This window comes from Tursiops truncatus, chromosome 3, assembly GCF_011762595.2.
Source record: "Tursiops truncatus isolate mTurTru1 chromosome 3, mTurTru1.mat.Y, whole genome shotgun sequence".
NCBI classification, from domain to species: Eukaryota; Metazoa; Chordata; class Mammalia; order Artiodactyla; family Delphinidae; genus Tursiops; species Tursiops truncatus.
Genome location: NC_047036.1, coordinates 161325972 through 161343609, shown reverse-complemented (window position 1 = coordinate 161343609; position 17638 = coordinate 161325972). Strand labels below are relative to the sequence as shown.

Sequence of the window (17638 nt, the reverse complement as noted above, 5' to 3'; positions counted from 1 at the left end):
TTGCCGCAACTAGGGAAAGCCCGTGTGCAGCAACCAAGACCCAACACAGCCAAAAGTAAATAAATTAAATAAATAAATAAAAAATAAAATCGATTTTGCTAGATATTTTTATAATTTCTCCAGTTGTGGAATCATACTCCCCTAGACCTCATTGATTCCTCCCATGGTGGTTCCACCTTCTTAACTGAACCCTTTCTCCTTGACATCAGTGTCTAATTTGCACCCATGAGATTTTAAATTGTGGAGATGACTGGCAACACTGCTGGTGGGTGGGCTGAGTCCTGACATGAAAATGTACACTTTTTTTTTTTTTTTTTTTTTTCAGTATGCAGGCCTCTCACTGTTGTGGCCTCTCCCGCCGCAGAACACAGGCTCCAGATGCGCAGGCCCAGCAGCCATGGCCCACGGGCCCAGCCACCCCGTGGTACATGGGATCCCCATGGACCAGGGCACGAACCCGCGTCCCCCACATCAGCAGGCAGACTCCCAACCACTGTGCCACCAGGGAAGCCCCACACTTTAAATTAAATACAATAAAACATGACTGAAGACATATTAGGGATTACACTCAGCTATGAATAACAGGAAACACACAGAACCTGCCGGATATGAGGAAGGTGCTGATGCTACACAGAAGGACTGCATCAGAGCAGTCACTGCACAGTGCAGTAGAGGAACAAACTCTCATGTAGTTCTTTTGGACTGTACCACTGTAACTGTCATAGTGGAATGGGGAGCACATAGTCAGGAGCAGTATAAACAGAACAAGGTGCTTACAAATTAGACCTTATACAAATAAGATCTAGAGAACAGGGCACTCAGTGCTTCAGAGAATATTCTTAACCATGACAGTCTAAATTTCTTACAAGGTGGACACATGAGAGCTTGCAGGAAAATCCAAACTGTATTGGATCTTTAATGTTGAATTTGGGGACAACTGTAGAAGCCTACAGCTCAGATCAAGTGGAAGTCAAGCAGTCTACGGTGGTTTTGAGGATATACTTGACTGATAGGGAAAATAATGTGGAAAACGGGCTGGAAGCAAGTGTCTACAAAGGCCCTATGCTTCTGTCTCCTTCCATACAGGTGACTTCAAAACCTGACTAAATCATACTTCATCTCTGCATTCCAAGTTTCATGTAAGTTAGGCTTTGGTGACTTCTCACATGGGATCATAAGGCAACACATTCTAGAAAATGTAGTTCATGTTACTCACATTAATGTAACAGGATCAGGGACATTGCCAAATCTAAATTTTTTTGTCCTTTCACACGTCTCTCTTCTTTTTTTTTTTTTTTTCAGTATGCGGGCCTCTCATTGTTGTGGCCTCTCCCGTTGTGGAGCACAGACTCCGGACGCGCAGGCTCAGCGGCCATGGCTCACGGGCCTAGCCGCTCCGCGGCATGTGAGATCCTCCCAGACCGGGGCACGAACCCGTGTCCCCTGCATCGGCAGGTGGACTCTCAACCACTGTGCCACCAGGGAAGCCCCGTCTCTCTTCTTAATGTAAATTCCATAGTCCAAATCCCAACCAAAAGAAATGACAAAGTGTAAAGGACAAAAGATGAAGATAATTCACAAGAGACTGCACTATGATAAACTTTGCATACTTACAAGTATATAGCAATTATATATTCCATGGAAAATAGAATAAGGATCTTTAAGCAATAAAAAGTTAGTTTTCTGCTAAATAAGGTGGAATATATATATATATACATATATATATATATAAAATGAATAAGGCATATCCAGTACTTGCCACAGGAAGCCAGCAGGAAAAAAAAACCAAACCGGCATTTTTCAATGTTCTTTTCCTTACATATAACTTACAAAATTAGGTAAAAATTAAACCTACTTGCATACTAGAAATAAACTTCAATTCATGGTTCCAATAGACTTCAAAATAGACACACAAAAAATTACTAAATAACTAAAAGAAAAGACTACCTATTAATTTTTAAGGAACTCTTGCTTAATGAGTATCTACAAAATTATCTCACTTCAATGTGTACTTTGAAAACTAATTAGAAATCCATACTAGAGAGAATCACTTTAAGAATGAGTCAATTACAAATAAAATTTATAACATTTCTTTCATGTTGTGAATTTTCAGACAGCGTACCCATAGTACTTACATGGAGATAATTTCTCTTCAGTGCAGTTTTCATATGACTTTGAAAATATTTGTTAAAATTGAAAAGTTTCCCTAATTTTTCAGTTACAAAGTTTCTAACGCGTGTACATTTTTTTTTTTTTTGGTGGTACGCGGGCCTCTCACTGTTGTGGCCTCTCCCGTTGAGGAGCACAGGCTCCAGATGCGCAGGCTCAGTGGCCATGGCTCACAGGCCCAGCTGCTCCGCGGCATGTGGGATCTTCCCGCACCGGGGCATGAACCTGTGTCCCCTGCATAGGCAGGCGGACTCTCAACCACTGCGCCACCAGGGAAGCCCCGCATGTACATTTTCACATAGTTTTGTAAGGATGTGGGGCAAGTGAAGGTTTTCCTACATAGTTTACATTCAATACAATTCTCTCCAGTGCAAGTTCTTTCGTGGCTTTCCAAGGAAATGGGACTGAAGGCTTTCCCACATTCCTTACATATATACTGTTTCTCTCCAGTGTGCACTCTCATGTGTCCTTGGAAACGTGTGATACATGAAGGCTTCCCCACATTCCTTACATTCAGTTTCTGTCTAGTACGAGTTCTTTCATGTATCTGAATATAACAGAGAGTGCTGAAAGCTTTGCCATACTGTTTGCAAAAATACGGTTTCTCTCCAGTGTGAGCTCTTTTATGTATTTGGAATGAACTGGGAAAAATAAAGGCTTTCACACATTCCTTACATTCATAGTGCTATTCTCCATTATGAGTTTTTTCATGGCTTTGAAAAGAACTGGGACAACTGAAGGCTTTACTACAAGTTTTACATTGATAGGGTTTCTCTCCAGTGTGAGTGTTTTTATGTGCTTGTAAAGAACTGGGACAATCAAAGGCTTTCCCACAATCCTTACATTTGCAAGGTCCATCACCAGTATGCATTATCATGTGTCTTTGAACATTTGAGGGATAAATAAAGGCCTTTCCACATTCCTTACATTCATAGGGTTTCTCTCCAGTATGAGTTCTTTCGTGTTTTCGAATGGAACTGAGATAAGTGAAGGCTTTACCACATTGCTTACATTCATAGGGCCTCTCCCCAGTATGACTTTTTTCATGTATTTGACGACAACATAGAAAACTGAAGGCCTTACCACATTCCTTACACTTATATGGCTTTTCTCCACTGTGAGTCCTTTCATGACAACGAAAGTAATTGGGACAATCAAAGACTTTCCCACAGTCTTTACATTTATAAGGTCCATCTCCAGTATGCTTCATCATGTGTCTTTGAAATTTGGCAAGATAACTGAAGGTTTTCCCACATTCCTTACATACATAGGGTTTCTGTCCAGAATGAGTCCTCTCATGTTTTCAACAGGAATTTGGACAACTGAAAGCTTTACCACAATTTTTACACGTATAGGGCTTTTCTCCACTGTGTCTCCTTTCATGACTTCGAAAGGATCTGGAATAACTGAAGGCTTTACCACATTGCTTACATTCATAGGGTTTCTCTCCAGTATGAGTTCTCTCATGTTTTCGAAAGGAACTTGAACAACTAAAGGTTTTACCACATTTTTTACATTCGTAGGGCTTTTCTCCAGTATGTGTCCTTTCATGTCTTCGAATGTAACTGGCACAACTGAAGGTTTTACCACACTGCTTGCATTCATATGGTTTCAATCCACTATGAGTTCTCTCATGTTTTATAAAGTAACTGGGACAATTGAAAGCTTTACCACATTGCTTACATTTATAAGGTTTCTCTCCAGTGTGCGTTATTTCATGAATTCGACAGTATCTGAGAGAACTGAGAGCTTTACCACAGTGCTTACATCTATAGGGTTTCTCTCCAGTATGAGTTCGTTCATGTTTTTGAAAGTTGTGGTGATATCTGAAGGCTTTTCCACATCTTTTACACTCATAGGGTTTCTCTCCAGTGTGAATCCTTTCATGCCTTTGAATAGACTGGCGAAGCTTGAAGGCCTTCCCACATTTCTTACAATCATAGGGTTTCTCCCCAGTGTGAATCTTCTCATGGGTATGTCTGGACTGACGATGCTTGAAGGCTTTCCCACATTCCTTGCATTTATATGGCTTCTCCTCATATTCCTGATACTCACGTGGTTTGGGTGTAGTGCGAGATGTCATGTGCCTATTAAAGGATGAATGACGCATGAAGATTCGTCCACATACACTGAATTCACATAGTTTTATTCCAGTTTTCTTTTTCTGATTATGATTTGAAATTTGGCTAAATGTTTCCCCATACTGACTACCTTCATTATTTTTACAGAGTCTCTCTACCATATGACTGCTGTAAAAAATAAGAAGGATATTATTAATGAATTGTTTATTAATTATATTTAGTAATAGTTATGACAATGAAAATTTTACCATTTTAAAGGAAAGTGCACATTTTCTGCACATTCTGATTGAAAGTGAATTTACTAAAGTTCTGCAAGATAATCATAGCAATTATCAAAACAGTAATATTCATAAATGGTGATTCTGAATACTGATTCCAAGTGTACTATTTTTCAAACACTCAACATTTAGGACACATTTGAGAAAAAAGGTTTGATGCAAAAATTCTAAGATTCATTAATTTTAAGGCTGGAATGATTTATTTTATTTCTTTGTTTTACAATGTCATGGCATAAACAATCTTGAGAGAGAAGAAAGAAGCTAGAGGAATCAGGCTCCCTGACTTCAGACTATACTACAAAGCCACAGTAATCAAAACAGTATGGTGCTAGCACAAAAGCAGACCATAGATCAATGGAAAAGGATAGAAAGCCCAGAAATAAACTCATGCACTTATGGTCAATTAATCTATGACAAAAAAGGCAAGAATATACAATAGAGAAAAGACAGTGTCTTCAACATGTGGTGCTGGGAAAACTGGACAGCCACATGTAAAAGAATGAAACTAGAACATTCTCTAACACCATATACAAAAATAAACTCAAAATGGATTAAAGACCTAAATGTAAGACTGGATACTATAAAACTCCTAGAGAAAAACATAGGCAGAACACTCTTTGACATAAATCGCAGCAATATTTTTTTTGGATCTGTCTCCTAGAGTAATGGAAACAAAAGCAAAAATAAACAAATGGAATCTAATGAAATTTAAAAGCTTTTGCACAGCAAAGGAAACCATAAACAAAATGAAAAGACAACCTACTGAATAGGAGAGAGTATCTGCAAACGATGCAACTGACAAGGGATTAATTTCCAAAATATACAAATAGCTCATACAGCTCAATATCAAAACACCAAAGGACCCAATCAAAAAATGGGCAGAAGACTGAAACAGACATTTCTCCAAAGAAGACACACAGATGGCCAACAGGCACATGAGAAGATGCTCCACACCACTAATTATCAGAGAAATGCAAATCAAAACTACGAGGTATCACCTCACACCGGCCAGAATGGCCATATTAAAAAGTCTACAAATGCTGGAGGGGGTGTGGAGAAAAGGGAACCCTCCTACACTGCTGGTAGGAATGTTAATTGGTGCAGCCACTCTGGAGAACAGTATGGAGGTTCCATAAAAAAGTAAGAATAGAATTACCATATGATCCAGCAATCCCACTCCTGGGCATATATCTGGAAAAGACAAAAACTCTAATTCGAAAAGAAACATGCACCCAGTATTCATAGCAGCACTATTTACAACACCCAAGACATGGAAGTAACCTAAATGTCCATCACGGATGAATGGATAAAGAAAATGTGGTATCACTTACACGTGGAATCCAAAAAAATGATACAAATGAACTTATTTATAAAACAGAAATAGACTCACAGACATAGAAAACAAACTATGGTTACCAAAGGGGAAAGGGTGGGGGAGGGATAAATTGGGAATTTGAGATTAACAGATACACACTACTCTATATAAAACAGATAAACAACAAAGACTTGCTGTATAGCACAGGGAACTATATTCAATATCTTGGAATACCCTATAATGGAAAAGAATTGGAAAGAGAATGGATATATATATACGTATAACTGAATCACTTTGCTGTACACCTGAAACTAACACAACATTGTAAATCAACTGTACTTGAATAAAACAAAAAATATCATGGCATACTAACATTCTGTCATGGGACATTGCTTTCTCGTGTGAGTATAACTCACCTTAGATTTGTCCCATGATGTTCATACTGATCTTCAGTATCAGGGTCTTCCCATTTTTCTCCTAAAATGCAGACCAACAACAACAAAAATCATTATAAGTTATAAAATATCAGAGAAAAGTTGTTACATGACAGGTCCATGATGAACTATGACCATGCCTGGTTTATTTACTAATGTAGTCCCTTTCCACGTTTCACCTCTTGAAAATGTTGAAAAGCAAGCAACACTGGTTCTCTAATTGACTAAGTAATTAAGTAAGAATGTCATCATCCTTACCTATTGAGGTCAAGTTCTTAAAGGTTTCCTGCATCACATCTCTGTAGAGTTTCTTCTGGGATAGATCCAGCAGAGCCCACTCCTCTGTGGTGAACTTCACACTCACATCCTCAAAGGTCACTGAATCCTAAAACATCCCAAATACGTATGTGAGAGAATGGACAGAATGAAGAGCACCAGCAATCTATACTCAATTCATAGGAAGTTCACATATGACTCTGCGGTCTCCAAACATTTATTCTATAACTTTGTCATTAGAACTCTTACTCTATGGTGACACTCCCTCATGAATTCAAGAGCATCATGAACACAAGGAATTTACTGCTACATTTGTACTGTGATCACTTCAAGTCTTTATTCCTCTCTGTCAAGACATAGAGCACCTTGGAGAAATAAGAGAAACTTGCTATACAGATGAAAGAAATAATCCATTTTAAGCACACTGGTTCATTCTGATAAAAACTTTCTCATTCCCTCTTTAGTACCCACCATATCGTGCAGCACTATACGAGCACAGGTTCCCATCTGCATGAGGTTTTAACAAATAACAACACAGTGAAGAACTGGAAGGTTTTCTTTCTATTCTCATCATCAGACACGAGGCCAAAAGTCCTGTGGAAATCCAACCTGTAACAAGATCCAGCTAGTCATATTGTCCTGAAGTACTCCAGGCTAACAGAAGTAGTCAGATCCAGGCGGGTGAATGAAAATATTCTTGTGGAGGAGTATAAATTAAAATTTATATAATATTTATCACATACTCAGTTTTGCTTTCCTTTCTCTGTCTCATTTCATGGGGCTAGGAAGTTATTCAGAGTCAGAGCCGAGACATGAGGAGGAAAACAGGACAACTCACACCTCCACAAAATCCCTACATTCATGTGCCTTGGGATGGCTTCTGAACAATTTTTAGAACACCCATACTGAGATGATAAGATCACAGAAGACCTCATTTTGGCAGAATCATACAACTATAATCTGGGCCTTGATGACCTTGGGGAACAGGTTAAGACAAAGTTTGCAAGGGCTTCATTAAAGCTTCAGTGGTTTCATGGTGAATTTGCACAAATTATAAAAATACATAAAGAGTTCAACAGTGCTTTCTCAAAAAAAAACACAAAACCCTTTTCTCTTATATCAGCGAGTGATACCTGACCAGCCACTCTAGAGGCTGTCCTCCCACTTTCTCTCATTTCTGAGCTCCCAGGTGGGGCACAGCAGCATGACAGCCCATCCTAGGTATAGGAATTCCCCAGTGGCATAATTTCCTAAATGCTGGTCCCTGAAAGAGACCAATTACCCGTTGACGTCCATGTGAAGGGAACAGAAAAAAGGCTCCCATCCATCAATTCTGATGCTAGAATTAGCTTGTTTGGTAGAGCAACATCAATGAAGGAACATCTCTCTTGTTGTGGGTCCAGGGAGTAAGAGGAGCAGCCTAGGGCAGCCCTAATTACTCTTTCTTCACTGGAACAACAGCACTTGCTCATAACAAAATCCAACTACCTAGTGTGCAAAAGACAGTGAACATTAGCAGGCCCAAGAATGCTTAGCCTTAGAAATGCTTGCCCACAAATTTCATCTTTCACTAGTATCTGGGATCTGTGATTTTTGGGAGTAAGCTGACCAACCTTACAGATAAAAGTGCCTCAGTGAGCCTAAAGTGTATATGGTAAACTCCTGTTTTCCTTTGGAGAGTGGTAATTTTGTGTCATGTTCAGCAGAAGGTGCCTACCTGATCAGCACCCACCTCCCTAAACAACTATGGTCACTGAGTCTCTAATCTGTTACTTGGAGAACTGAGCCCATCCTACGTGGTAACACCAAGAGACAACATTTGAGAGCTTCCTTCTGGTTTCCTCCACACCAAATTTAATTCAATACTAAACAAGACTAATACAAAATATTTAATGATCCTCATGTAAAAAAATTTTTTTAAATTATTGGGTAATGTTAAAGTAGACTGAAGTAAGTAAAATGATGGCATGTGTTCTTAGAAAGAATTCAGCGTCGCCCAGATGTCATCTCTCCCAAATGATACATTTATTAAGTTTTGCAAATACCTAAAACAGTTTTTAGGACTCGATAAAAGCTACTCCTCCAAACCTAATACAAAGAAGGAATGTCCAAAAATGGACAAAGTCTTCTATGGAAAAACATGGCAGTCTACCTAACACACCTCTATGGTAATTCAGAGGATACAGGTATTAGCAGAAAGAAAAACAAACAGAACAAAGGAAAGGAAAAGTGTCTTCCATAGACCAGCATTTAATATGGAAAGTTGTTCAAGGACAGAATAGGAGAGTAGTGGCAAATATCATGAACACTTGACTACATAAGGGACAAACTATTATCCAGTTGGAAAAATGCAGCATATTTCCCTTCATTCCATAGACAATGGCCTCCTCATTGTAGATTTAAATGTGAAAGATAAAACTAGGCCACTTTTAAAAGTCACAGGTAAATGTTTTATTGATAGAAGAATAGAAAGAGTATCTCATATAAGCAAAAGAATGATCTATAAAGACAAAGACAAATTCAAATGTATTAAAATTAAGGTAGTTAAAAGATACATAGGGCTTCCCTGGTGGCGCAGTGGTTGAGAGTCCGCCTGCTGATGCAGGGGACACGGGTTCGTGCCCTGGTCCAGAAATATCCCACATGGCGTGGAGCGGCTGGGCCCGTGAGCCATGGCCGCTGAGCCTGTGCATCCGGAGCCTGTGCTCCACAACGGGAGAGGCCACAACAGTGAGAGGCCCGTGTACCCAAAAAAAAAAAAAAAAAAAAAAAAAAAAAAAAATTACATAAAAAGGAAAATATCTGCAATGCACACAGATATAAAAATAGAAAAGGGCTACTTTGTAGAGTTAAAATGAACAGAGACAATTTTAAAATGGAAAAAGAAGCAAAACATATTTAACAGATATGAAAAGGATAATATATGAAAAAATGTCTATCACCTTGGCAACTGGGTAATAGGACACTAATATGTCCAGTAAATCCCATTTCACAGTGATTAGAACAAAACTTAGTCAATTTAATAATCTCAAGTGTTGGGACTTCCCTGGTGGTGCAGTGGTTAAGAATCTGCCTGCCAGTGCAGGGGAACAGGTTCAATCCCTGGTCTGGGAAGATCCCACATGCCACGGAGCAACTAAGCCTGTGCTCCACAACTACTGAGCCTGCATGCCACAACTACTGAAGCCTGCGTGCCCTAGAGCCCATGCTCCACAAGAGAAGCCACTGCAATGAGAAGCCTGCGCACTGCAACGAAGAGTAGCCCCCACTTGCCACAACTACAGAAAGCCCGCGCGCAGCAACGAAGACCCAAAGCAGCCAAGAAAAAAAAAAAAGAAGAAGAAAAAGAAAATCCCAAGTGTTGAAGACCATTGGGGGAAAAAATCATTAAATTATGCACAAATGGAGGAATGGAATGGCCAAGTGATATACTCCATTGCTATTTCCTGTGAATATGAACTTGATCACTATTTACAGCCCAGCAATTCCCAACAATGTCCACAGAATTTATTGCATAGTTGCACTTGGAGAAATATACAAGGGTGGCATACACTAATATCAACAGATCTGAAGGTTTTATCAATAAAACAGTAAAACAAAGAGTACTGCAAAAAGTGCAGCATGTTACCTATTCTGTAACTGTTATGGTCTCCTGCAAAGACAGATGAAGCCTCGCCCGAGATTTAGTTCAGATGTCTGCACTGATGATAACACATACACACGTAAAGAGCATGAAAAGGGTTTCTTACTTCTATAATGGAAGTGTTTGAGAAAAGGAAAGGAAGCCTCTGAAGAAGGTGAAAAATGCCTTGAGACATCAAGGAAAGAAGGAAAGGAGCCTGGCCTGGGTTTTTTATTGAGCTTAGGGGATGGTATAGGGTGAGAATTCAAGTACACGAGCAAGGCCTTCTGTGGATTCAATCACTTGCCAGAATCAAAGGAAGGGAGACTGAGGCTTTCTTATCACCATGTACAGATGTGGGCACAAGTAGATGAAAGAAAGAGGAAGTAAGGTTTAAAGCTGTTAGCAGTCAAACATCAAAAAAAGGAGTCAGAGACTTCTTATCTATGGTCTGGTATCTAAGGAGCTTGGAAGTCAGCTTCTGGTACCTTCTAGTCCTCAGAAGAAAAAAAGCCAAGAAACTTAAAAGCAACAACTCTTCCACCAGAGAACTGAGGTCACAGGGTAAACTGCTGTCTCCAAATTAGAAATAGAAACAAAAAAGTATACCCAGACACCTGAAACTAAAACAACATTGTAAATCAACTGTACTCCAATAAAAATTTTTAAATAAAACTGGAACAATACAGAGAAGATCAGCAGGATGACATGCAAATTAATGAAGTGTTCCATATTTTTATAAAAATACTGAATCACTGTGCTGTACACCTGAAACTAATATAATACTGTAAATCAACTGTAAAAATAAACAAATAAAAATAAATAAATAAATAAAAATATACCCAGAATAGTTTCTTCTTTTTAACAAGCCTGTCCTGAAAACAATCTATTTCACAAGCGCGCAACTAACTGGGATTTTGCTAGAGCCTAACTGACCTGTGGCTGTAGGGAAATAGCCAACGTGAGTCTCTTTTAGCATTTTCTGCTCTCAAAGGTGGGGGCACCTCTGAGGATAAAAGTGTTTTTTTCCCTTCCTAACAACAAATATGTGGTGTCCCAATGCCACTTCTCCAACTCTCTGTCACCAAATAGATGTCCAACAGTTCAATTCTAACACTAAATCACATATGTTACACTCTATAGATTTAAGCGCTCAGTACTAGACAATGCCTCTACTTCAGATGCCAGACACAAATGGCGTGCTTTGGTTACCAACGTTTCTACCCAGCCGTCTACAAATCATAGATTTCCTTGACACACCATCAGGTTTCATAATTTACTTAAAACAAAAGACACTCTATCACCCTTATTACTCAAGTCATTCCAAGGACTTCAAAAGTTTTTGCTAGGAATGCGGGACAAAGACCAAACGTCTTTCTCATTGTATCACAGAAAGTCAAACCCAGAGATACAGGATCACTAAAAGATTGAGATCAAATCAGTGTCCTAGAGAATGCTTCCCCTCTGCCCACATCTACTTCTACATCAACTGGCCTCTTGTTTAATATAAATGGACTATACAGAAAGACCTAGATGCTTTCCGGTAACATCAAGAAGAAGGCAAGGATGTCCCCTCTCACCATTCCTTTATCAATCTTATACTGGAATTTTTAGCTAATGCAATCAGACAGGAAAAGTAAATAAAAAGGATAAAAAATGAGAAGAAATAAAACTGCCTTGGCTGGCATATGACAAGACTGTCTTTGGAGAAAACCTCAAAGAATTCCAAGAGCAAAAAAAAAAAAAAAAAAAAAAAGACCTTGAACTACTAAGAGAGTAGAGGAAGGTTGAAGATTAAAACGTTAACATGCACAAGTCAAGTGCTTTCCTACAGATCCACACATAATACTGAACTCAACTTTGACGAAGGACCAAAGGCAATATTTAATTTAGAAAAAATTTAGTCTTTTCAACAAATAATGCTGGAAAAATTGGATATCCACATGCAGAATGAAGAAATGAATCTAGACAGAGATTTAAAACCTTTCATAAAAATTGGGCTTCCCTGGTGGCGCAGTGGTTGAGAGTCCGCCTGCCGATGCAGGGGACACGGGTTCGTGCCCCGGTCCGGGAAGATCCCACATGCCGCGGAGTGGCTGGGACCATGAGCCATGGCCGCTGAGCCTGCGCGTCCGGAGCCTGTGCTCCGCAATGGGAGAGGCCACAACAGTGAGAGACCCGCGTACCGCAAATAAATAAAAAAAAATAATAATAATAATAAATAATAAAAAAAAAACAACACAAACCTTTCATAAAAATTAATCCAAAATGGGTCAGAGTAGTTAGTATAAAATGTAAAGCTACAACATTCCAAAAAGATAACATATGAGAAAATCTAGGTGACCTTGGTTTTGGTGATTAATTTTTAGATACAAAAGCAAATGCAAGATCCAAAAGATAAAAATAACTTTGACTTCATTAAAACAAGAAACTCCTGCTCAGTGAAACACAGTGCTAAGAGAATGAAAACACAAGCCACAGACCGGCAGAAAATCCTTGGAAATCATCTATATGATAAAGCGCTGGTATCCAAAACATCCAAAGGACTCTTAAAACTGAACAAAAAGAAAACAACCTTAAAAATGAGCAAAAGATCTGAACACACATTTTATTGACGACATACAGATGGTAAATGAGCACATGAAAAAATTCTTAATATATTACCAGGAAACTGAAAATAAAAGAATGAGATATCACCCGACACTTCCTACAATGGCTAAAATTACAAGCCTTCAGAACACCAAATAATGGCAAAGATGAAGAACTGGTGGTAATGGAAAATGGAAAGCTGGTGGAGTTTTGATGTGGATCTTGTGAAGCCATTAGTGGAAAACTAAACCTCTCAGGAAACAGAAATTAAACAGTTGGTGGTGCTTTTGAGGATAAGCTTGATTGGAAGATCAAAGAATGTGGAAATATTTAAAGGAGCAAAAAATCTGAAATTATTTAAAATATATTGGAAAAAAACACTCTTCTCTTTTCAACACCAAAAGCCGTCCTTTGATGAGATCAATTTAATAAAAGTGATAAGTATCTAGTCAACATAACAGAGAAAGGAGGGAAGACAGAAATTACTCATAACAGAAATGAAAGAAGGGGGAAATGAACATGAAAAAGGACTTGACACCATCCAATATCCATTTATGATGACAAACTAATAATAGAGGGGAACTCTCTCTTTTTGAGAAAGAACATTTACATGACACCTGGAGCTAACATCATACTTAGTGGTGGGAAACTAGATGCTTTACTGGTAAGACAGGAATGGAACAGAGCAAGAAGATCCCTCTCACCACTCCTATTCAACACTGTACTACAAACAACACACACACACACACACACACAAAGAAAAAAATAAAACATATTGTACTAGAAGCCCTAGTCAATGCAGTAAGAAAAGAAAAGGAAATAAAAGATATACAGATTGGGAAGCAAGAAATAAAACTGTCTGTTCTATATGACATGATTGTCTATGTAAAAGATCTGAAAGAATCTACAACAGAGATTACTCTTGAAATTAATAAGAGCAGAGCAAGGTTGAAGGATACCAAAGGAAATAAGGTATCAAGCCATGAAAACACATGGAGGAACCCAAAAGGGACTTCCCTGGTGGTCCAGTGGTTAAGACTCCATGCTCCCAATGCAGGGGGCATGGGTTCGATCCCTGGTCGGGGAAGTATGATTCCCCATGCCGTGCAGCCGAATTAAAAAAAAAAAAAAGTATACTGCTAAGTGAAAGAAGCTAATCTCACAAAGATACACACTGTATGATTCCAAGTATGTGACAATCTGGAAAAGACAAAACTATGAGCCAAGAAAAAAATCTCTGATTGTGAAGGATTTGAGGGTTCAAGGGAAGAATGAATGAATAGGTTGGCCATATAGGATTTTTAGGGAAATGAAACTACGCTATAGGATACAGAAATGAAATGAAGGATATATGTCATTAAACATTTGCCAGGATCTATAGATCTTTTAACACAAGGAGTCAATGCTACTGTAAACTGTATACTTTAATGTATCAACATTCACTGAACAATTTTAAATGTTCCACACACAAGATTTAAAAATAGTGTAAACTGTGTGGATGCAGAGTGGTTATGTGGGAACTCTCTGTACTCTCTATTTTTCTTTTTCTGTAAGCCTAAAATTGCTCCAAAAGAAAACTGAAGTGAATTAGAAAAAAAAAAAAAGTCGAAGACAGACTCATTGCAATTCACCCCTGATGACTGATGACCAAAACGGGACACCTTTCATACAACTGATTTGAACTTATTTCAATAAGCCAGTATGGTGCTCCATGAGCCTGAGACCTGTTAACGGAAGTGAAACTTCAACTGAATGTCATGTTGGAGAGCAGCACTGTATTTTCTGAGAAGTGCCACGGTTACTACCAGTCATGTCTGGGACTCCAACATGGATAAGAATGTCCTGGTGAGTCCCTATATTGTGGACCTAGTATATGTACAGATTTTCTATTTTGGGTATCTCTAAATCAAGAGATCCCAACATTTCTTTTAATACAAAGGGGCAATTCTTGGACATCGTCCAAAAGGCTGTGAATACATGCAGATGGGGCCAATTTTTGGCCAGTATCAAGATGACTCTCTGATGTTTGGTTAGTTGTGTGGTTTGGTCATTTATCAGGGATATCACAAGGGATGAAGAGCAGCAACTCTCCACTGAGCTCATCATGCACAAATGCATATTGTCATCCTTAATGTCTATGCACACCCCAGAGCTATGCATTCAGTTAATCCCAAGAAACTCCCGAGGGAAGTCTCCATCTGGGGGAGTAGTGACCTCTTCCAAGACCACAGCATCCTTTAATGGACTGAAGAGAGAACAGGCCACCCTCCTGCAGGAGGCATAAACCAGGACAGGTTTTGCTCCATCATTGCACACAGTGGTGCTGGTAGGCATGCCAACCCGATGGGGTGCTAGTTCTAGGGTCAAAGGCACAATGGGCAGCTCAGCAGAGGGTCACAAGCTCAGTGCTTATGAGACCCTTTCTTTTCTTTTCTTTTTTTTCTTTTTGGCTGCGTTGGGTCTTCATTGCTGTGCGCAGGCTTTCTCTGGTTGCAGCGAGCGGGGGCTACTCTTCGTTGTGGTGCACGGGCTTCTCATCGCGCTGGCTTCTCTTGTTGGGAGCACGGGCTCTAGGCGCACGGGCTTCAGTAGTTGTGGCTCGCGGGCTCTAGAGCGCACGCTCAGTAGTTGTGGCACACGGGCTTAGTTACTCTGCGGCATGTGGGATCTTCCCAGGCCAGGGCTTGAACCTGTGTCCCTTGCATTGGCAGGCAGATTCTTAACCACTGCGCCACCAGGGAAGCCCCGAGACCCTTTATTTTCAAGAGAGCTTAGTGTGTGACAGTCACTGCAGCTCTAATGGCAAACAGTGTGAGGCACAGGGCAGTTTCTTGCATCAGAAGCCTATGGACAATTTAAGGCCATCGTGGGTAACTCTAGGAGGTATGAAAAGTCACTGAAAACTCTACAGTGAAGGAGGCTAAGAGGACTCTAACACAAGTTAGTGTTATGTATGGCTGTTGTACGGCAATTTAAACACAGTCTAGAGCCTTCTGTGGTAGGGGTGACCTCAAGGTGGGCAAATTTCCAAGCAATAGCAAATATGGGCTCAAGTAAAATTAGTAAACAAGGAAAACGTTGCCTCCCAACACCAAAAGGACCCAGCAGATCTTGTGGGTACTGAAAAAGACTATGTAACCATTTCTTCACAGTGTCAGAGAGGGAGCAGCCATCTGATTATCAAAGAATTTTCAGGAACTTGACCAAGGCATGAGGGTCTTATCTTATGCATGGGTCAATGGCCCATCCATCTCGTATGAGCTCCCATTCCAATACTAGTTCTGAATGAGTGTGAAACGAATATCCTCAGAGGAGGACGTCATTAGTGTGATGTCATACCTGTGTTCCTGGAGCAAAGTGCACGCAGTGCAGATCCTACCTGCAGAGACTGTGAAATGGCAAGGATGCTGAGGTTCCCTGAGGATAACCAGGTGAAGATGTATCATGTCTCTTCCTCCATGACATATAGTTTAAGTAACCCAAGCTTAAATCAGTTAAAGCTAATTCCTTTGCTGTGTCACAGTGAGGTTATGGTGTCGTCCCTAATAACTCAGAGGGTCAGGATCTTTGTTGCAGTAGAGGGAGAAGCAGCTGCAGCAGAGGTGCTGCCGATGAGCCCTCTGGTATTTGGAGAGTATACTCAGTCCACCAACTACTGGCTCCCTTCCTTCTCTTCTCTTTCTTTCTCTTTGAAATAACTGCTCTTTAAGAAGTAATCCCTAGGCTCACCTCATTCACGGGGTATAATAGTATTCATAACACCCTAATGTAACAGGGGCTATTTGCTCTCTTGCCTTGTTACAAAAGTCCTTTTACACACACACACACACACACACACGTGTGTATGTGTGCGTGTGTATGTGTGTGTGTGTATATATATATATATATATATATATATTCCCCCCCACCCTTTGCCAAGCCAGTCAGCTTGCGGTATCTTAGCTTCCCGACCAGGGGCTGAACCTGGGCCACAGCAGTGAAAGCACCAAGTCCTAACCACTGGACCACCAGAGAATTCTCAGGCCTTCTATATTTTATTAACTGACCTGATTAAGCTGTACTAACTTCACAGAATGCACTAAAGTATTTTACTTTGTCCTCCTAAACTTCATCCCCTATAGCATGATAATCATTAACCAAACCCTAATTCCTAAGAATAACAGCACTTTTGACTAGCTGTTTTCCAGGGCTAGATGGTATCTACAGATAAGGGTGACTTAGGAGCTGGGACCTCCTGCCTCCTGGGAAAATGCCACAAGAAGATGAAAAACTGCCCTCTCACTTCTCCTCCTAGCATAAAAGAAACCTAAATTCTTTTCTGAATTAAGATGGTTCTTTAGGAAGTTAGTCCACCTTCTCGGTTTGCTGACTTTCAGAATAAAGTCACTACTTCTTGCCCCAACACCTCATGTCTCATTTTATTGGCCTGTCATGCAGCTGTAAGCAGGTAAGTTAGGGGAACCTCAGGAAAAAAGAACCCTGGCTTTCTTGACATAAGAGAAGCCATTTCTGGCCTAAGCCATTTTGTGATCTAAGCCTGGCCACAATGCTTGCCCTTGAACAGGTCTCAGTAATCAATGAGCTTAAGGAACAAAGGAATGAAAGAACAGAGAAAAAGTAGTCAAACAATAGTGCAGTGATACAGCAGAGTCCTAGTTCCTCCTCAAGGGATATAGATATATATACAAAATAATATATCTTTGAGTTCTGCAGGAACGAAGGCCCCCACCCGGGTGGAGGACAGAATGATGATGTTGACCCTCCTGACTTCACAAACCAAAGCTTGGACTCTGTCGACCTTTGCCCCAATTTTATGCTGAATTCTCCTCTGCTAAATCCCCTTCATGAATATGCATGTACCCTTAGCTTTAAAC

The 17638-nt window shown here is 39.9% G+C and overlaps 3 protein-coding genes and 1 pseudogene across 4 annotated transcripts in view; 1 reads left to right on the top strand and 3 right to left on the bottom strand.

Annotated features, from left to right (window-relative positions):
• The window catches only part of LOC101322171 (uncharacterized), a 41636-nt gene extending 35343 nt beyond the window's left edge, over positions 1-6293 (bottom strand). Inside the window, exon 1 of one of the 2 annotated variants that reach the window (XM_073803147.1) lies at positions 6260-6293. The gene's annotated coding sequence lies outside the window, so the exon portion shown is untranslated. Of the gene's footprint in view, positions 1-1216; positions 1336-6259 lie in introns of those variants that run through there. The other variant, XM_073803145.1, reaches the window with a different exon arrangement.
• LOC109549241 (uncharacterized) lies at positions 1953-8469 on the bottom strand. The gene is given in 4 exon segments (XM_033854079.2): positions 1953-4418; positions 6260-6320; positions 6536-6662; positions 7025-8469. Coding segments are annotated over 4 exon segments (1794 nt in total). The 5' UTR covers positions 7067-8469; the 3' UTR covers positions 1953-2854.
• LOC101323187 (uncharacterized) overlaps positions 6543-17638 on the bottom strand; it is a 33418-nt gene continuing 22322 nt past the window's right edge. Inside the window, exon 5 of the transcript XR_012331060.1 lies at positions 6543-6662. The gene's annotated coding sequence lies outside the window, so the exon portion shown is untranslated. The remainder of the gene's footprint in view (positions 6663-17638) is intronic.
• LOC117311999 (U6 spliceosomal RNA) lies at positions 10820-10913 on the top strand (annotated as a pseudogene).